Raw genomic sequence first — 20,324 nt, 5'->3', positions numbered from 1 at the left:
CCCCCCCTCATTGTTTTCTTAATCTTTCTGTGTCGTGCCACCCAATAATTCGAGAGCTGCTACAGCTCTGTATGCATTTTCCTTCGCACACATAGTATATTACATGGACGCCATTTGTCTCTCTTTCTCTAACATAGATTTTGAGGTTTAAACATTGGCTCGAAGCGCCTGTCTGCGGATCCCTACAAGCACCATTTCTAAGAACTGAAGAACCCTTCCCCCCTCCCCCATCGAGATAATATTCATTACCATGAGAAGGCACCAGTGAAGCGTGCATTTTCAAAATATTGAAAATAATGAATACTGCTGTTATTATTGACCGGTTAAATGTCCGTAGTTTATTGCACACTGGTAAATCGTATTTCAAGAACGTATATTTTGTGCCCTCAAAGCAGGACTTAATAATGCTAGTATTTAGAGCGCATGCTCTTCAAGGGGCGACCTTGACATTTTGGTGAAGAAGAGGCTGCACTTTCATATCAATTACTTTCTCAGTTACATAATATTTTTATCTTATTCGGTTCAAGTATAATAAGACGTTTGCCGCCAGGCCGCGCCAGATTCGATTCGATTCGACTCAGGGACTCGAACTTGAATCTTTTAACCACACACGAACCCATTCGCGGCATACGTTGTACCTTCTATGTTCTTATTTCCAAAACAATAGGATCGACTGAATTAGATTCAAGTTCGGTTCGACGTATGCCTTAACCCTCATCAAGCAGCAGTATCTGAAGACGAATGATATATAATTATATTTAGAATTAATATATCAATCACCAGTCATCATCGTCTGGAGATTAATCAAGTTAAATAATCTTATAAAAACATCCTCTTATCTCAGCAATGGACCACTGATATAATTAAGGAGAATTAAGATATCAATCATCTGATGAGTCAGATGATCTATTGGACGATAGGTAAGGAGAATCTATACATCAACCATTAGTGTCGGGTGACTATTGATCAAATCAAATGATCAGGTCACATGATCTCATAAAATGATCAAACATTGAAATCTCCCAAACTCCACAGTAGAATAACATTGACGAGTAAGGAGCATCGCTGCATCAGTCGTCATCATCTGAAGACGAATCAATCTGAGATGATCTGTTGGACCGCCCGACCTTGTACTGTAACATCATAACAAGGAAAGGGTCCTCAATAACCCCCGCTTTGAACTCCTCAAGAGACAACAATCCGTCTCCGTCAATATCGTACTTTCTCATGATCCGATCAGTACATTCCACAGAGGACTGAACACGCGCGGGCCACTTTTGACACGCGTGCATCTTGCGCACGGCCTCGATAATCTCAATCATCTCCATACGTGAGATACTCCCATCGTTATTGATATCGTAGATCCTGAACGCCCATTCCAACTTCTCGTCGAGATTTCCGCGCGAGGTGACGGACAGTGAGCTCATGAACTCCTTGAAGTCGATCCTACCACTCCGATCGTCGTCGAATGTCCTAAAGACGTGCAGCGCAAAGTTCGACGCGTCTCCGTCGAAGAATTCCGCGTACATGTTTTGGAATTCTTGGAGCGTGACGTACCCGGTCGGGCAGCTTTTCATGAAGCCGCGGTACCAGTCCTGGATTTCCCGGCTTGAAAAGTGCGTGCAGGACATGAGTTCGTGTAGGTCCTCCGGCCGCAACTTGGATTTCTTGTTACCCATGGGTGTGGTCTTGGAGTGGGGTGTTGAATGGGATTCGCGCGGTGCTAGCAACCTGCGAGGGAATTAGAGGAATAACGCTGGTACCACAAGGAGATCACATTTACGGCTTCGCAGTCTAAATTATTTCCGAGCTTTTTGGTCTTGTTGATTTAAACGTTTCTTTCGTGTCCGTTTTTTTTCTGCGGTTTGGAAGACTGGCCGCGTTTGGAAGACTTAAGGCACACAGACTTAACTAAACAACCGCAAAGCTCGGAGACGATTTAAACTTTATTCAAATCTAGGTGAGCTCCCGTGCTGAAATAGAAACAAATTAATTATTACTACTAGCACTACATATTATTAAATTATGGTTAAAGATTTATTTGGCACCTGAAAGGTGCTGAAAGGTAACCTGAAAGGCTATAGGTTAACCTGGTAAATAGTTTAGGTTTTTTGGCTATTTCCATTTGAACTACCTCTATTTGATATTTTAAAATCTTTCGAGTTGACCCAAAAGTCCTGATCGCGATTATTAGACACGTAAAGAAATATAGTGAAAACCCACTGGATATGTGTTATTTGGTTGAAGGCGGGATGAATGCTTATGGCGCCAAAACCAAGGCTATGCTTTTTGGCTACACCTAGAGGCATGCTTTGAAGAGTACCAGTCAATAACACCTTTGTTATTGTTTTCATTTAACATCAGATGACAAATTACCTGACAAAATTTCAAAATAATAATAAAAAATTTGAATATTTCATTTACTAAATTCATTCGAAAGTATCACAATAGCTTCCCCAAATCAGCCGATGGAAATGGATGCTTTCTCACACTTGGTATTTTGTAAGCTCTATATCCAGCCGTCACAAGGCATTGTCGGCCCCACTCCTTTTGGTGGCGCAGTCACGGTATCCCAGCTCAGACGAATTGATTTCATCTGTTACTTTTCCTCTTTGAAATTATTCAGAGAAGAGTCCAGAGGTTTTGAAAGTAAGTTCATACCTCTTTCGCTTGAAAAAGACGAAAAAAGGTAAGACTCTTTTTTTTACTTATCGCCGCAGATTGAACCGTTTAGGGTTGCGAGAATTCAAGTCAAGACAAGTTTAGATTTGTAACCAGTAAGCATTGTTATGTATCTCATCGAATCACCCTTAAAACGAAGAACAAACTAAATATTTCCGAGGCATACACTAAGCCATACAAGTACTACATCTTAAGGCTAACAAGTATTTCCACAGCAACGAAAATCTTGCTCACCCTAACCTAAATTTAATTCATGATACCCTCGAAAAATACTTTTTTCAATACTGAATTAAAAAATAAAGCCAGCTCGGATTGAATCCAAAAGTCAGACCCTCACTCGAGATACCCTGATGAACAAACCTGATTCCAGACAAAACCTGGCAGGGGTTTGATTCATAAATCCAAACGTCTGAAAGAAACCTCCACGGTTATACAGATACTTCTAGCATATACTTGTGAATGGAGATCAGCGAGCACGGGTGGTCATTTCACACTTTGCAGTCCGCTTGCATGATCTAGGCCTTGACCGCAACACACATACCGTAACTATAAATAGCGGAAAAGGACGTTCGCGCGCGGCTGTAGCCTTGTTGACTCTTGATATAGTTCTCTTGGATAAGTACTCGGCACCATTCTAAAATGTTGTTAAAATAATCTAGCTATTTTGACCTCCATGCTGTGTTTCCATTTCCCTTTCTTTTTGTTCTTTTGCGGCAAAACTAAACAATCCAAAAGGACCCCTAATGGAGAGTTCTCGAAAGTCGGTGCTTTTGGAGAAAATCATAAAGGCAATATTTGAAAACAGATAACACAAAATACAGGATCTAGCACAAGATTGGCGGGGATTCGACGAGCCATTATCCCGAAGCTGTAGATATAGATGCCGGTAGCAGTCATACATTTGATTGGCTCTACAAAAGAACCCTGAAAAGCGTCGGTAGAACGTAACCTGCGGCGAAAATATCAGATATACATAAATCGTTTCCTTGAGTTAAAGTTGAACCTATTAATCGCCCAATGTGGATGTTAGAAGCGTGCACAGCAGGAGATACGAAAAAGCATCTATATGCTGACTATCTACGAAACAAATCTTTTTTCTTTTACAACAAACTAAATGTTATCTGTTCAAATGTCAAGAGTATCAAGTAAAGAATTTAAAAGTAATCTATAATGAGTATTTATCATTAAAGTGCCAATACTTTAAGAGTGGTTTAAGGGATATAAAAAAAATATAAAAAAGCCTTTTTATATGATCTTTGTATAATCTCTAAAGTCTTAGCGAATTAATCTCGGAAAGCATTTGGTCCAAACTTGATAAAGAAGTGAAATCTAATGACAAAGTAAACATGGTTGATACTTCTTGTCAGTGTATTATTGTAGTGTGGGTTTTTACCTTGATTTGCGCGAAGAAGGCAAGAAACAATCAAGAGAGAACTGTTGTAGCACACTCCGGAATAATTTACGATTTAATTGGGAGCGATTTCCCTTATGAACCGTGGAGCCCCTCAAGCCTCCAAATGCAATTACTAAATATTTCACTACGCATAAAAATCGGATTTGCTTTTATCGCGAGCTTTAATCGTAGATTGGCCACATCAAATATTTATAGGCAAAAACATTCGTCAAGAAGATTTCTTGCGGATAAGCCTGGAGCACGAGGCGGGTGAGACAGCCAATCCGGCTCGAAGGACCACATATATAGGCTCAGGACTTCTCGAGACTTTCAAGATAATTATCAAAGTGTTTATTACAAAACCAAGGAAGCAATTACAAAAATAAAGCACAAAAAGTACAAAAATGAAACACTATCTAAAAGGAATTTATACTAGTCAACCTGTTTCACCGATGATTAAAACAAGTCGCTTTTCGGTTTTGCTTGAAACATTACCTTGAATTCAAATACGATTTCATTTCGTGAAAGTTTCCTTAATTCGTGAAAGCAATGACGATCCTCACATAAGTAATAAATAAGTAATACTTACTTGATAAGTAAGTAAGTAATACTTTCTTGAAAAGTGTAACCTACTTTGGCTAAAACCGAGCGTTCACTTGGAAACTGCTGTTGGCAAACTGAGTTTGGTATACAGGCAACCGCATGGGTAACCTTTGTCCTTTTTCTGTATCTGCGGTTAACTAAATACCTACAAAACTAAGACAATGGGATACATTAGTGAAACCACTATTACCAAAATCGCAAGTTTGGATGGCGCGCAACATTTATTTACTACTCAGTAATATTTACATCAACTGCGTGTGGTCTTTTGCTTTTTCATTTATCTTAAGGTGTCATTTTTCTTACAGAAACGAAAGCGGAGGAGGGGACACTACATTAACTTAATTCGCGATGATTGAATAAGCATTTGTATTACACGTTGTAAAATAATAAAATATTCATATCACTTTTAGGTTTGTGTCAATTTGCAATTTTAAAAATAACTAAAAAGTGTACCATCCAAAACTTTATCAGGATCTTTGTAAAATGATATCATTATTATTATACCATTATAATTATATCACAAAACGAAAGAATTAACATCGTGCTGTAAGTTAAGACCCAACTTTAAGTCATATACGTAAAAACAAAGTTTTTAGGAAAGTTATATTTGTAAAATTGTATTAACACAGAAACACAACAATAGAGAAACAGAAACCGCCAATGGTCAAACCGTCCAAGGTTAATATCAACAACACTTGAGAATGAAAAATAAAGAAAAATACTAATAAATAAAATTTTTGGGGTTAAAACCAGCTTGGTGATGTAATTTTGCAAAAGAAGTTCTTAAGATAGGGAAAAATGCCGCTAGTAAGCGCCAAAAATTCCTCAAATGCTTTAGCAAGGCCAAAAGAACGTGAAAAAGAATTTGGTATTGGCGATTTTAGCAATTTGAAACTGATGCTAAACGCAGTTGGTAGAATTAAGATTTATAAACTTTTGAAATTTGACATAATATTTAACACAAACTGGAGTGAATTTTGTTTTTTGTACCCAGCTATTTTTCAAATAAGGTTGCACTCGGAGGTCTGTTTTTCGAAACCCGCAGTGGTTTATGGGAATGGCTGAATCAGTTTTCTGAAAGCCATGTAAATGTTAACCGGCACATAAACAGGAATGCCTTAGCTTTTAAAATCTGGATTTCTTTTTATTTAGTCTTATTTGCTTATCTTTTTTATACCCATGAAGCACTGCGGGTTATGACACATGGATTCTCGAGTTTGGAACAGCAAGGCGCAATTTAATCAAAATAAAACAATTGACACAATTAAAGACTACATTTGAATAAAAGGAGTCCGTTTTCTTTTATACCTGGGGACGATTGAAAGTGAGATGAAATGCATTTTTGTCAGCTTCTTGGGGTTTTATTGCAGAAAAACAAAATTCGAAATATTAACCACAGAGTATCTTTAGGAAATAATTGCCCACAAGACTTGAGACCAAAACCAGAGCTCAATCGTAAATGGTAGTTAATGAGCTCACAATTTTTTGAAAAAGTATATTTTCCTTGTATAGCAAATTTAAAGAAAAGCGCTATTGAATTGTATAATCTCACTTCTCCTTCAAAATGAAACTCAGTTCAAAATTTGTCAATGTTTGTTCAAGCCATTTTTGATTACCAATATAGCATAGGAGCTATAAAGAACAAAAAAACTATCCTACGCCCCTTAAGGACATGTCAATCCGCACCCCAGAAAAGTTAACTACGTAAGAAAGATTATATTTTAAATACAAGTAAAAACAGCGCTCGTTTTTCGCGTCGTTTTTGCGGTTGGCATTCGAAACCTCGTTAAACCATTTGAGTTCTGTCAAAAATGTTTGTTTTGCGCTGAACGGTTATGCGCGAAAAAAAGTCCCTTAAAAAGATCCGAGAATGACAATTTTATGCATCTCTACTTAGTAGCATAGATACGACCAACAACATAAGCAAAACATAACAGCATACCTGAGTAATAACTTAACTTGCGCTGAAGTGTATCACATCAACAACATCGAACATTGGCTCCTTTTCATTCCATTTCCCGACGTTTGTTATTCCACTAGTTATTAGAACTTCCCTCTCTTTGTTTTTAATCGTACTCTAAGATGATGTCTTTCGCCAGAGAGTCGAGGTCTCGAATGAAGTAGAGCCTTATTCCTCTGGTAACAGCTGCTCCGGCGCAAAGTGAGAATTAATGAAATACGCTTAAAAATAACAACCTATTGGCCAACTAGCATATAAACTACTTAATACTCCTACTTTAAACATAAATAACCTACGGCCACAAAGAATTTTTTTACAAGCAACAGTGGTATAAACATAGCTTGAAATAATTCTTATACTTTGGATTTCTGAGCCAAATGTCACCAAGACTCAACACCTCTGGAGAAGCAGCGTAAATTAAAGAAAGGAAATCAACTGTACATGAATGAAAAGATTTAATAAACCGCCGGCGTTATTAACAATAGTAGTCTGGTTACAAGTAAATGCTATTAAATCCATATAGTCTGAGAACCACCAAATGAAACTCGGAGTTATTATTTTCACAGGAAGCGAATGAAATATCTAAACAACCCATTTTTTTTTACTTCCTCGTTAGTGAGTTGAGAGCCTTCCTTTTGTAGAAAGAGGACCTTCATTTCGACGCCTTTTTCAAGTACGCACGGCAGTTCATTAGAATGCGGGAAGACTCCAGGGTGTTACCATGGTGATCAAAGGGGTGACGTGAGGAGTGGCCTAAGGGTTACTAAATCCGTCATATGAAGATAAAAGAACGATAGCCTGAAAATTTTCACATCATCTTTATGGTCACAATCACAATCTTTATGCTCCACTTCACTCCAATTTTTTCTCCACTTTATATATCTTAAAAAGCATACAGATCCAATCCATGTCCAAGGAAAACCTCAAACTCCATAAATACGTAGTAAGGTAGTAGCGGAGCCAGCGCGACCAACGTCACCATTTTATACTCCCGCGCAATACCGAGTAACTTAAAGCGCCTATTTTCATCTGTTACCATCGGCTTATTGAAGCAAGTAACTGAGACAATTTAATCCAATACCATTAAAAAAGCTTTAGTGATCATTTGCTTACACCACAGGCAGTCCAAGGTTATCTTGGTGTTCTGACAGTATCACTCCTGACAAAATATAGCGTTAAAATCATGAGATCTCTTTTCTGGTACAAATGTAGATAGAAAAATGGATTGCTGAAGCTAAGATGCTAATTGAAGCGTCCGAAGCGCAAAAAAAGCCAAAATCACGCCGCCATTTTATGCTCACTCACAAAACGAAGATCACCGCCTGTTTATAAGGGAGCGCCCCCCCCCCCCCCCCCACCCTCCCCACCCCTGCTGGGAGGTCCTCCTCTCTCTAAGTAAGCTTAAGCCCCCTTTCAAGTTGAAATAGCATGTAGCAACTTATTATCCAGTCGCATTGTTCGTTGTCATTATTTTGAGGGAAAAGAATCCATTGTTCTGGTCCCTCCACAGATAGGCCAAAACTGCGTGATTCACAGCACGCTAACCACATTCATCTTACGAAAACAAGGTCGCAACACGGTAAGATACTCCCCCCTAAATTGCTTATTGAGCGTAACGTAGATCAGGGGGTTCACAGCACTGGAAATTAGCCCAAGGAAACTGTACGCAATGTAAACCCAGCGAGGCAAGACCCAACGGGCATGATAATAATCAATCACTTCCACCGCGACGATTGGCGTCCAGCAAGACATGAACACGAACACGATAACGAAGAGAAGCTTGGTGACGCGTATCTCATCTGCACTCACAGCACTTTGACTCACTTGAGAGTTGTGCTGTCGCACCTTCAGGAAGACTCGGAAATAGCAATACAATGTCACAGTGATTGGAAAGCCGGTGACAATAAACACAATTGTGGTAGACATGGGGTCCAAATCCGGCTTCACGAAGCAGATTCCTTTGCCGGGGTTGAATACAAATAGCTCGCCGGTGCATAAGTAAGGTATTGGCGTAAGCAAGGATAGCGTCCATACGAACACCACGATGGCTGAGGTACGCTGAATGGTGAAGATGCGCGAATAGTTGGTAGGTCTTACAACACGGTAGAACCGATTCACCGCGGTCCACGCCACCGTCTGAATAGAAGCAACGATCATGACAATGATAGCGAAACCCTCGAACTGGCAAACGGACGCTGGAAACGGGAACCTGAACGAGGCGACGGTGGCGATGTATAACGGGATGCCCAGGAAAGTCGCTAGAGAGAAATCCGAAAAGGCAAGCGAGGCGATGAGGAGGTTAGTTGGAGTGCGGAGTCGAGGGTTCTTGTAGATGATGAGAAGTGTGACGAAATTGCCAAGGCTTCCCATGATGCAGATCACACTCGTTGCTAGGGTCTCTAACACAACTTCGCCCTTCGTCCTAGATTCGATTTCTCCCGAGTAAAGTTCCTTTGTTTTGTTCATGACGAAAAGGCTAACTGGTCACCAAGTTCAGGTTTATAAGTCAAGACTTACGCTTGTTTTACTATAAAATATTAAAGACGTTTGTGTCACTTCTTGTGTTAAGTATCTTTTCTTTGCAAAGGTTTTTCTGTTGGTATCTCTTTCGCGTCGAATTCAGAATAGTTTGCGTTAACTTCTTTAGGCCCAATTTCTTCAAAGTAAATTTGAATCCGAGGTTTTTAAAGGCCTCCAGCCAAGCCTTTTTCTAACCGCGTTCTATAAAATTTCCTCTCTTCGATCAAACACTAAATCCCTCTCTCCACAGAATTCAGTGTTTAGAATTCTATTTTACTATAGTGTCTCTTTTCTCGAGGATATGGAGAAAGTTGAAAGTATTGACGTACAAAATTGCTTGCGCATCAATTAACAGCCGCTGTCTTGTCAGAGTCAATGTGCAAAATGAAAAGAGTTTCACAAGGAAAAAATTTCAACTTGGCATGGGCCAATATGCAATTATGGCACAGCTTGAACACGATAATGATCAAAAAGTCGCAAATTACCGAAGTCTTGTCGCTCATAATACAATAGGATTGCTTACCAGGCAGTTAAACTTTCGACAAGTAATAATGAAATTTTCCATTCAAACCCATGTGCTGCCTAGGGTTTGTGTAAACGAAAACGAGGAGTGCTTCATAAAAAACATTGTGCCAAAATTTTAGTCGACGGCTGCGCTGGAGACTATATTTATACAGAAAATCCTATAATATGTCTATAAAATAGCCATAAACATCAATAGCAATACATTTATATAGCAATACATTTATATTTTATCATTATTAATCTATTATTAGGAAGGTTTAAATAAAACATTTGATAGAACCGATACGCGTTATAATAAAATTGAGTTTCCAAAAATATTCATTGTGAATAAAAAGGGTATATATTTTTTAATCTAGAATAAAAAAATAGCCTCTTGGCGCATTTGTTTGTGTGCCGAGATTTTGGCTTTGAAGCCATGAAATACTGGCAGAAAACAGGTGCAGAAAAAGTGGAAATCATAATTGATGGGCATTTATTGAAGCCGCTTCTTATATTTGAATGGTTAAATTCATTAACCCAAGTATCAACATACGCAAATAACCAAAACTAACAGAACGCCGTTATCAATATTATTGCAGTGTTCTTTTTTAATGATATCATCTGAAATCAATTTTATTTCTTATTTACAGTAACATAGGAACTGTTTAAAATAAAGCTTTAATAAAAAGACACAAAGCGAAATTTCATAAATCCAATGTTTGCGCTGTTGGTTGTTCTTGAGCGGATGGAAGGAAACTCTTTTTGTGGGATGTTTTTTGTCGTTTCCACTGATTTTCATGGTCTCTTAACCAGAATTGTTCTTTGTCGCTTCACCGCGGTGATCCTAGATACTAAAATTTCTTAGATACTAAACAGATACTAATCAGAAACTAAACAGAAACCAAAAGCAAGGGGGGTAATCGTTAATAACAAAAAAAATTACCTATTTTCTGCATAGAATTAGGATACTGCTGGAAATACGTCAACATATTTTTTTCACAGCGATTTTCCCGCTATTTAGCGGATGGATTTAGGCTAAATTTCTATTTCAGTCATCACTAGCGTGAAATATTCAAAAGGCGAGCGTACACATACACATAGTATAAAACAACTGAATAAAAAATACGGGGGAACGAGTTTGGATTTGTATTTGGATAAATAGCAGCCAGGTAGTAATAAATAGCAGCTAGGTAGGAACATTTCTTTCTTTTTTTTTGTTTGTTTGTTTGAACAGATCGGAAACTGGTCCAAAAACTTTGCAGATCTAAAAAAAAAAACCCTCTTTCGGATGATTTGATTTGATTCCGATCTTATTCCGGTCAATTTGAGTACCGCGGTTATCCTAGAACCTAATCCCTCAGAACCGAATCAGAACCTAAAAACGGTCAGGGGGGGAGGGGGGTACTGCGCTTCAATTACGGCGAGTTAAATATAAACTGGACTCAAATTGACCAGGATAAAATCAGATCGTCCGAAAGAAGGGTATTTTTTTCTTTATAAGATCTGCATAAATTTTTGGACCAGTTTCTGACGCATTTCCAGCCCTACTCTGTAATTCTATGCAGAAAGTAGGTAATTTTGATTTTTTGTGTTATTAACAATTACCCCCCCCCCCCCCCCCCCTTGCTATAAGATTCTGTTTCGGTTCTGTTTAGGTTCTGATTCGGTTCTGTTTAGGTTCTAAGAAATTTTAGGTTCTAGGATCACCGCGGTAATTCGAGTCCGGTTTATTTTTAACTCTCCGTAAAGGTGCGATGTAGAGCAGTTACTGTAGTTGATGTAGCAAGGTGACGTCCAAGCGCGTGATCCAAGCGGTATTTCCACTTGGGTGGTCTTCACCTTAGATAACATTTATTACGACAACACCATGACAACATTCGTTATGTAAAGTAAACGTTGAATTGCCGTTTGAAACCTTAGCAATAACTTGGCGCTAAATCGGTATAGAAACGTTTTAGAAATGTATTTTATAGTTATTCCCTTGTGTATTGCATAGAAATTTGGAAGCACCTTAACCAGAAACCAGACAAAATATTATAATCAGACATTTGTGTAAGATCCACACAAATTACAGAAGTTGCTGTAAATAATTTGAGAAACCATAATTATAATGCCTTTCCATAGATTTTAGCTGATTTTACAGATGGGTATTTTCTTTATGAAGTACCCCCCGACCGTTTTTAGTATCTGTTAGTATCTAATTAGTATCTGAAGAATTAGTATCTAGGGTCACCGCGGTTGTCGCTTCTTGAGAAAAGGCTTTTAATAAACGTTTATTTACTGGGGTAGACACTATTTTTTTTTTTTAGTAAAATGTTCTTTTTGTAAAATTATAGCCCTTAAGGGGTTGTTGGGGGCTGGGAGTTGGTGGGGTGAATAGGGTGGGTGGTTTGGAAAATGCCAGCTCTCCCTGGACCCTGTGCTAGCTACTCTATGCTATAACTGAAACTTGTGGGTTAAAACTCTGAAAAGTAGCATAATCTTATAAGCTTTTTGCCCAACACAAGTAGAAAAGATGAACAAGGACTATTAAGGGACATGAGTTGTGCTTGTTAATCTTTTCTACTTGTTGGGCTTAGAACATTATGAGTTTCACCTCAAACTCTTGCTAGTTTTAACCCACACGTTGCATTAGAATAATGAGAAAAGATGAACAATCAGTCACCTGAGATTAAGGACACAAGGGTAAATTTCACCTTACACCCTCATAACAATGTTTTGAATAGCAATGTTAATCACAACAGGGTCTATATTAGGAGATAATTCCTGGATGAGGGACTCCAATTAAAACAGGCAGGGGTAATCCTTGGCAAAATGAATTTTAAGCCATATGGTATAGCACTTTGGGTGTGGTCAACAGGTATTCTTACCCCTAAGAGGTAGCACATTGGGTCTGGTTAAGCAATCTTTAACCCAAAATACAGTTGAACCTCTATTAAGTGGCCCTCTTATTAGTAGTCAACTTATATTAGTTAGTTCCTCCATATGTTTGCAGACAGACCTCATTTTAGGCCAATATGATTGTTTCTAAAGTTGATTGTAATAAAACAAGTTGTTATGTATAGTAACAGCTTGATAATGCTAATCTAGAAAAGAAATATAGAAACCTCTATTACGCAGTCCTTTAGTTACCATCAGAAAAGCTGGAAGAATGTAAGTATTGAGCATGCATTCAACTTTTGGTTTCTGTAAATAGGTTTTGGGCTACCATTAGTGTAAGACCCCCTAAGGGTGGCAGAATCAGAAGAATCTTTGAGCAACCCTTAAGGGATAGCAGCTTGTTATATTTTATACCCTCAAGATAGGATGATCACCCCTGTCTACTTTAAATAAATTGCAACTGACTTCTAGCTTACCACCATTTCACTCCACTATTTGTTCTGTGCAACAGATGATCTCCCCTCTCTCTGGAATCCAGAGCAGTGTGTTGAGTCATTATCAAATCTTTTACAGCAGTCTCTGAGGAATTGAATAACATTCTTGCAGTGGGTCTCTTGGTATCTATTCTCTAGAAAAAGAAGGGTATTTTCATTTGCACATACTGTAAATATTAGAATTATTGTTCGGCTTCCAATAAGCGTCCTGCCTTGAATAAGTTCCCCTCATAAAATTGTTTAAATTGTCCTAGGAACCTCTTCGGGGCATCATCGGGGAAATTTCAGCTTCTGTGCAAAATAAACCACCAAAATAAAATGTACCTGGCCTAAGTACCTCCCAAGAAGGCAGGTATACATTTATATTCAAATACACTCTATTTCAGTCTAGGTATACTGTCTTTTGATTCTGTGTCTGGAATTAAGTCCAATCTAATTTCTTTATTCTATTTGTTTATGCACTTGTCATTTGAAACCCCCACCCCCATGGTCCTGGGGAAGTGTGGGGGTTTAGAGCACTTCTGAACAAAAATCTGTCCTGAGGGGGTGGGAGATTGACAGTTTTTGACTCTAAGACTTTTCCCCACCATGAGGACTTGGGGACAAATGAATAACATCCCAAATTTACTTTGCAAAAGTCATGTCAGTTTCTGGTTTGAGACTCTTTCTCTTCTGTAGCAAGCAATTCCATGTATCAGCGTGTGGCAAGCTGCATGGCAAAATGTGTAAAAACGAATATGAATGATATCTCAAAATCTTTAATTACACAACCTCACGTGGGTTTAGTTATTCAATCCTTTTGTTTACTGTTTGATATAAAGAATAGCATTACAGCTTATGTTCGTTTGCAATCTTCATAGTGTCCTTATTGACTAGTTTAACATTACAGTAACCACAAAAAACACTCATTGGGTATTAGGAGAATTGTAGCTTTTACCGACCCTGAACCCAGCCACCGACCTTGTAGACATTTCTGTATGGCACAGGCCTCCTTTCCACAAGCTTCCTTCTTTCCTTTCGGCATCCTCTCTCCTCTAATCTAATACATTTTCTTCTTTGTCCGCCATCTTGAAAACTGTGCCACCACAGGAAGACCAAAAACAAGGATCTTATTTTAGAGAACACGACAAGCCCTTGATGCTCGGGAAGTTTGTGTAGAAGTGCCGGGAAAAGGCGGGGTAATATGCTAACAAACAATTCGACAAACAAACAAACATCTCAATAAAAAAAAAATTTGAGCAAGTCTCAAAGACCTTGATAGAGCTTTCATTGCAGGACTTGCACGGCCTTGCCATCAACATCAGAGGAAGAGGCAATCTCGTCTCCAAAAACCTTCTCTTTTGAGAATATTACACGATCCTCTGTCATCCTCGATCTGACCAGTCCAGTCGTCGCCTGAACGACATAACAATATGTTTGGAAATCATCTGTAGATACCATGATTAAGAAAATTATAGTTTTTTTCCTCATCATATATATATAAAACTACGTAAATAAAACTGAATGAGTAAACATTTGATTTTTTCCCCTCGTATTGCAAATAAGATCGCCAAATTTTTTGGCAGTCGAGTGACTGCAGGCCTATAGGCTGCGTACGCCCCTGGCTGTCGTTTTTTTCTAAATGGTCTTAAAGAGCCTGGGGCGAGCGCGCGGGAGACCTGTGATATTCTAAAACGTTAGGGACTAGGCTCCATTCCCAAGATGGCTCCCAGCAAAATCGTAGTAAACTCGAATTCTTGCAAGTTTACGTGGAAATTCTCGATTTACAAAGCTCTAGAGCGTTAAAAAAGCGAAAAAAAATAATTGAAGCGGACTCCAAATTATGGTATGTAATGCCTCATTTGGAAATGGCCGAGCGAGCTAGAAAAACGACAGTTTTTAATATGATATTTCTGCGCATGCGTCGCCAAACGAAGCCCTTCGCATGTAGAAATAAGAAGGACTCTGGGGACGAAAATGAGGCAGTGGGAATCAAGACTTTCCAAGAAACCACAGTCAGCCCATGTAATCGTAAACAAATAAAGGACAAACGGACCAAGAAAAGTGAAGGGGACCGGGGGAGGGGGGGGGGGGGGGGGAGTAGATGGTGTAGGGATGGGTCGGTCGTGTATGTTATTTTTTCTTTCTCCTGAACATTATGATTTTTTTTTTGTTTCTTAGTCACCCCTCCCTTCACCATACTAATAGTCGTCCCTAAATAATTTTTTTTATTAATTGAGGAATTCTGATACTTGAACAAAATGACTGGTTTAAAAAACAGGGGAGATGCAATAAGACGCTAAAAGTTACCCTTTGGTCACCTGGTGAGCCTCCCGTTTTTCGCAGACGGAGTAAACCGGAAAAACAGGTGATATTGAACGTACTTTATTAGCTATATACAAAATATACAATCTTTTTAAATTCTTAGTCCGAATAGTATGCAAAGCATTGCCAGTAATGCAATGTCATGTCACGCGCAAAAGATCTCAGCTCAGCACTGCTACCTTAATGCCGGCCAGCTCATAGCTCAATTGCGAATCATCTAGCGGGCGTGGACTCGTCTCGTCGCTGAAGCCGTTGGAGCTCACGAACCGCCTGATGTAACAGCCAACACTTCTTAGAGTCTTGAACTCGAGAAGAACAGCCTTCCCGTTAGGATGTCTAAATCCATTCTGGTCGCGATTATGCGAATCAAACAACAACCAGGTTTTAGATGTCGTAAAATAAGGCATACTCTTTTAGGGAATCAATACTACTTTCAATGCCTGGTAGCGGATTGTGGTTCTTGTCTGTGCCATCGTTCATAATGTCACCACACATGACACCACTTCTCTTCAAGTGGAAGTGCCGACCCCGTAGTTTAATATCTAGATCAATCTCATCGATGTGCAGATATGCGGTTTTCGAGAGACCCATTTTCTCTTGAGTCTCCCTGTGTCTCTTATCCCCGGTGAGAATGATGTCGTCCATGTCCTCAGCGTCCAGAGCAAAGGACTTTCGGACGCTCTGAGGATTGCGCAGAGAGCAATGGAACAACACTGTACACCTGGGATGATAAGTCTTCCGTCCCCTTGGTGCATGTTTGCCTTGACGAGAAGACTTCCCAGGGAATAATTATCAACCGGTTTAGCCTCTTACCTATTAATTGATCTTGCGCCATCTTGTACCATACCATTCGCCTGGTATGATTCTCTCCCTGTTCTATTTCCCTTTTGGGTCGCTGTGGCGTATTAACTCCTCTTGGTGGTGGAAGGCGTGGAAGGTCTACCCATTACTCCACAGGCGTGGCCCTTTCTGGGGTAATCATCTCCATGATTGTTTTGGTGTTTCCCTTTTTTGGTTGATCCTAGAGTTGAACAAAATATCTCCTTGTTAAGAAACTTAACTAACGATATGTAAAACTTGACTTACTTTCTGCTGCTTCGTTCTTACTCTGACCACTTGCATTTAGTGCTAATGGCGTTGCAGTATGTTTATGTTTACTGATGACCAGTACGTCATCGCGTGACTCTACACGAGGCTCCTTCTTCGATGCATCTTCTTGTCGTTGTGGAGTAACTGGCTTCTTGACGGACACGCTTTCCTTGCTCTTTTGTTTTCTGCTCTCTCGGAGATTGATTTTAACTCCATGCACAGACAATTGTTCAGCCTCTGCATCCATCTTGTTTGCCGCCTTTTTCGACTTGTTCTGCTTTGTCCGCACGTTGAGCTTATTACTCCCCTTGACCTTTCCTTCTTGTGCATCGGTAATACTTGCGGCAAGTTCGGAAGCTGTCTTATGAGGAGTCATCTCTTCAGCCTGATGGCCGATTTCATCAGCTCTCTCGCGTTTGATGACTCTGTCACGGGGTAGCGCTTAGGGGGTACGACTTCTTGTCCGACTTTCGCTTCTGTCTTGACGTTATAAAGGATGGGTTCCGTTCCTATTACGATAATTCTGGTTCATCTTCTTTCGTTGGACACTCTTTTATGTCTTTCCGTGATCTGCGTTTAGATGTTTTCGGTCTTTGGTTTTTGCGCTTCGCCTTCTTCTTCTGTGCTTGGGCGCATTTATGAAGGAGCTGCTGGTTTTCTTTGCTAGTGTCCCCATCATTAGCAGACGTCGGAGGTGTGTGGCCAGAGGGAAGTTCGCGATCATTGCCTTCATTTGGTGCAAGCAAAACACCTGCATCAGTTACTAGGTTAGCATAGTTGCCATTCTCTGATACTCGATTGTCTTCACCTCTAGTCTCCAGCTGTGGTTCTTCTACACTCGAGGACTCTTCGCTCTTTTTAAGATACTAATTTAGATATAATTTCTTTTTCCTTCTGTATCTCTGTTATCGTTGGAGCACTTTGAACACTCACATCCCCGACCTCTGACTTGTCAGCTATTATCTTGGATTCATCATTAATTTCCAGCTTCGCTCCGTCAGCGGCCCCCCGGATGTCTGTTCAACATTCACCGACGTCGGTGCCAGTTGTTCGCAACTGAATGCCACACGAATGCCAAGGTAGGGCTTTGTGAAACTGGAAGGAAATTCAACACCCCCTCCCCCCCCCCCCCCCCCCCGTCTCACTGGCGAGATCATTTCTTTAATCGCCATGATGCAAGCTTGGTCTTGTTTTGTCTCCTCGTCCTGAGCTTCCTCATTCACGCAACAAAATACAGACACTGAGAGAGGACGGAGCAGAGTGGTTACACTGACTGTGTTATCTTTAAGGTGCTCAGACATCTCTGCCACCATCCACTCATGCTCATCATGTGACACCTGGCTGACAGAAGATAGGATCGCTGACATGTGGTCTGGTTCTGTTGCGCAGTAATCCATCAGATGAACCTTGACGCGACGTCGAATGGTCGCGTATCTGCCATCAAAGGTAACCAACACAGGTCGTTTAGCTGACGATGGCAAAGGCTTCATTTGCTCAAACTCTAAGCTGAGGGGTCTCATCAGCGTATTCAGAAGCTCGGCGAGTGAGGGATGGAGTGTGACTTGACGCCCCTGCACAAGCGGCAAGTCTCTCGAGGCTTTGTGTGTACCATGATGCACTCAGATTAAAAGGGCGGAGCTCCTTGAGTCCTGTAGAGGATGCAATCTCCTTGTTCTTTACGGGCGGGGACGGCTGGACGTTCACCTCGGTGGTCACGAGAGCATTACTCTCTTGGCGGTCTGTCGACGCAATAGATGGACAAGCACCAGTCTTCTCTTGGAACTGGTGCACCTCTGTGATGCTTGCAAGACGCCCTCCCTGAAAATCATAAGATCAATCAACGTCACTGGGAATATGATAGGAAAGTAAACCCGTTTCAAGTCCATACAAATGGTCTAATAATACACAGCACAATTACTACTGGTATCCGAATGACGACCTAAAATCCAGCAGCTTTTAATGAAAATAGGATATTATAAAAATATTATATTAAAGTATTACCATACAAATGGCAATGCTATTGTCGTGTTGGTGTAGGGGTGTGGTTCTTCAATTTTCCTACTTTAATAAACGCTCACCTGGAGTGATTTGACCTTCGACTGGATATGCATCTTCATGACGAAGTTGATAACAAAGCATATCATAGCGGCGAAGGTTACCGCTGACACCAGGTACAGGATATCCCTCAGCACGACGGTGGGAGCGGGACACTCAAAGACAACGATTGCTGGCTTCGGAACAGCCACGGGAAAGGCTACAAAGAGACAAAGGAAAAAGGATTATTGATTTAGATTGACGCAAAATGAAAATATATCTACCATCATAGTATGTAATAGCGTCGTACAAGACAAACATTTCTTCATTTTTTATGTTCCTGACGTTCCTGACCACATTTACGACCAGACAATCCGAAAAGGCGGGACTCACCGAATCATCCTCGACGGCCTCTTGTACCGCGACGGGTACTTCTTCTTTGGTCTCTTCTCCTTAAAAATCACTCTAGAAAATTACAACAAAACAAATAATAAGCCGAAGGAAATAGAAGTGTTTAAGAAACACCATGCTGTACATTGACAGCAACACGCCACCGCACGCACTTTTTCTCACAAAACGACGCTACGTACCTCGACACTCGATTTACTTCTGCAATAGCAGAACGCTGCGGCTCCTGCTGTGCAGACTGCTAGTCCGGTGAGGACGGGGTGGTCCTTAAAAAACTCTATCATTTTGAAAACTTGGTACGCTCCATGAATACTTGTATATCGTTTCGCTTTCATGAACGTTTTGATCAGTTTGGGGGAATGCTGATTATGACATCAGACAATACGTAATCATCCTCGAGCTCTCACCAGAATTACTCAATTACAGGATTTCACTTAGAAATAACTTATTTTAGCACACCCAAAAATTCGAAACCGAGCAGTTTTTATTTTCAGTAACATTTGAAAAAAAAAAACAAGAGTCTGTTTAGAATTATCGACTAATTAATTTCCAGGAACCTTTTTGTTTCTAGCGCGAGCTTCGCTGCATCGACGAATATGAAGGGGACGCGAGCGCAAGATAGACAGAATTTGCATCACCTGTAGAAATTATACGGTTCGAAGTTTAAGTTAGAAAAAAGAAAATAAAAATGCTAATTGTGCATCAAACTTCGTAAGTATTCAATTGAGTTACAGAGCAAATCCCTTACTTCGTTTAGTGCTTCACTAAAGGCTTTATAGTTAAACATATAAATACAGTTCCTACTGAAAATTGTTTTGTTCAACACTATTGTAAAACATTATGGATATTTGTTATCATTATATTATCATTATGTATGTTTGCAATAATTTAATAATTTTCTGAGAGCCACATGTATATTATCTGTATTCATGTAAGGTGTCACTCTCAATAAAAATGAACCACATTCGAATGCGCGCGCATGGTAAGGGGCACAACAGATACGAAGAGTGAACGCTGACATAAAATGCGCTATAATTTAAATGTTTACATAAAATGCGCTATAATTTAAATGTTTACATAAAATGCGCTATACAACTTTAGTGTTTCTCACAGTCTTGGTGATTTTTTGGTTACTTGGTTTCCAAGTAGTGTAGCCACAATGACACATCGAATTCTACTCCCCAGAGGCAGTTACATCGATAAAATGCACATCAATTACAGTGTTTTCCAACAATAAGGCTTTCAAACTTCGCAGTATGTACCAAATTTATTTAAGGGTGGCCATGGGGGTCTGGGTTCGATGTTATTGCACAGAAACGTAAGATTAAAAAGGTCACGAAAGCCAAGAATTTTTAGTGCTAGCTCGATTTATCAGAGATCGTTCGCTGCACCTCGAAAATCGCCTCAGCTGGAAAAATTAGGGGGGGGGGGAGGGGGAAGGGGGACTTTCCCA

At 39.9% G+C, this 20,324-nt stretch overlaps 4 protein-coding genes across 7 annotated transcripts; all 4 read right to left on the bottom strand.

Moving 5' to 3' along the window:
- Window positions 1-730: 730 nt before the first annotated feature.
- On the bottom strand, window positions 731-14,244 carry LOC5511694 (hippocalcin-like protein 1). 2 transcript variants are annotated; one of them, XM_048732129.1, is made up of 3 exons: window positions 13,997-14,244; window positions 13,019-13,170; window positions 731-1,731 (listed from the first exon to the last, which is right to left on the bottom strand). In XM_048732129.1, the coding sequence occupies exons 2-3, from the start codon at window positions 13,138-13,140 to the stop codon at window positions 1,071-1,073; spliced, it is 783 nt and encodes a 260-aa protein (XP_048588086.1). In that variant the 5' UTR covers window positions 13,141-13,170; window positions 13,997-14,244; the 3' UTR covers window positions 731-1,070. The 2 variants fall into 2 exon arrangements, with proteins under 2 accessions (XP_048588086.1, XP_032236930.2); XM_032381039.2 differs by lacking the exons at window positions 13,019-13,170; window positions 13,997-14,244 and adding an exon at window positions 4,076-4,223.
- Window positions 8,027-9,744, bottom strand: LOC5511695 (melatonin receptor type 1B-B). Its single transcript, XM_001632026.3, has one exon. It carries the CDS (start codon window positions 9,102-9,104, stop codon window positions 8,169-8,171), a length of 936 nt encoding a protein of 311 aa, XP_001632076.2. The 5' UTR covers window positions 9,105-9,744; the 3' UTR covers window positions 8,027-8,168.
- A 1,140-nt stretch (window positions 14,245-15,384) lies between the features above and the next one.
- On the bottom strand, window positions 15,385-17,528 carry LOC116617874. 3 transcript variants are annotated; one of them, XR_007313625.1, is made up of 3 exons: window positions 16,427-17,462; window positions 16,154-16,361; window positions 15,385-15,687 (listed from the first exon to the last, which is right to left on the bottom strand). XR_007313625.1 is itself a non-coding variant. In XM_048732123.1 (2 exons), the coding sequence occupies exons 1-2, from the start codon at window positions 16,803-16,805 to the stop codon at window positions 16,246-16,248; spliced, it is 480 nt and encodes a 159-aa protein (XP_048588080.1). In that variant the 5' UTR covers window positions 16,806-17,528; the 3' UTR covers window positions 15,385-16,245. The 3 variants fall into 3 exon arrangements, 2 of the variants coding, with proteins under 2 accessions (XP_048588080.1, XP_048588079.1); XM_048732123.1 differs by having other exon boundaries at window positions 15,385-16,346; window positions 16,427-17,528; XM_048732122.1 differs by having other exon boundaries at window positions 15,385-16,361; window positions 16,427-17,518.
- A 40-nt stretch (window positions 17,529-17,568) lies between these two features.
- Window positions 17,569-18,887, bottom strand: LOC116616873. The gene is made up of 3 exons (XM_048732121.1): window positions 18,857-18,887; window positions 18,508-18,683; window positions 17,569-18,247 (listed from the first exon to the last, which is right to left on the bottom strand). The coding sequence occupies exons 2-3, from the start codon at window positions 18,571-18,573 to the stop codon at window positions 17,924-17,926; spliced, it is 390 nt and encodes a 129-aa protein (XP_048588078.1). The 5' UTR covers window positions 18,574-18,683; window positions 18,857-18,887; the 3' UTR covers window positions 17,569-17,923.
- Between the last annotated feature and the right edge of the window lie 1,437 nt (window positions 18,888-20,324).

The sequence above is a fragment of the Nematostella vectensis genome, chromosome 9 (genome assembly GCF_932526225.1).
Source record: "Nematostella vectensis chromosome 9, jaNemVect1.1, whole genome shotgun sequence".
Lineage (NCBI taxonomy): Eukaryota > Metazoa > Cnidaria > Anthozoa > Actiniaria > Edwardsiidae > Nematostella > Nematostella vectensis.
This window is presented reverse-complemented; position numbering and strand designations above follow the sequence as displayed.

Bases quoted from the DNA above. Each gene is read 5' to 3' on its own strand.
- LOC5511694 (XM_048732129.1), bottom strand. From the start codon at position 13,140: ATGTTATTCAATTCCTCAGAGACTGCTGTAAAAGATTTGATAATGACT. The intron at 1,732-13,018 runs GTAAGCTAGAAG...ATTCCCTCGCAG, and splicing joins AATAGTGGAGTGAAATGGTG to GTTGCTAGCACCGCGCGAAT.
- LOC116616873 (XM_048732121.1), bottom strand. From the start codon at position 18,573: ATGATATGCTTTGTTATCAACTTCGTCATGAAGATGCATATCCAGTCG. The intron at 18,248-18,507 runs GTGAGCGTTTAT...TATGATTTTCAG, and splicing joins CGAAGGTCAAATCACTCCAG to GGAGGGCGTCTTGCAAGCAT.
- LOC116617874 (XM_048732122.1), bottom strand. From the start codon at position 16,805: ATGACTCCTCATAAGACAGCTTCCGAACTTGCCGCAAGTATTACCGAT. The intron at 16,362-16,426 runs GTAAGTCAAGTT...GTTCAACTCTAG, and splicing joins TAAGAACGAAGCAGCAGAAA to GATCAACCAAAAAAGGGAAA.
- LOC5511695 (XM_001632026.3), bottom strand. From the start codon at position 9,104: ATGAACAAAACAAAGGAACTTTACTCGGGAGAAATCGAATCTAGGACG.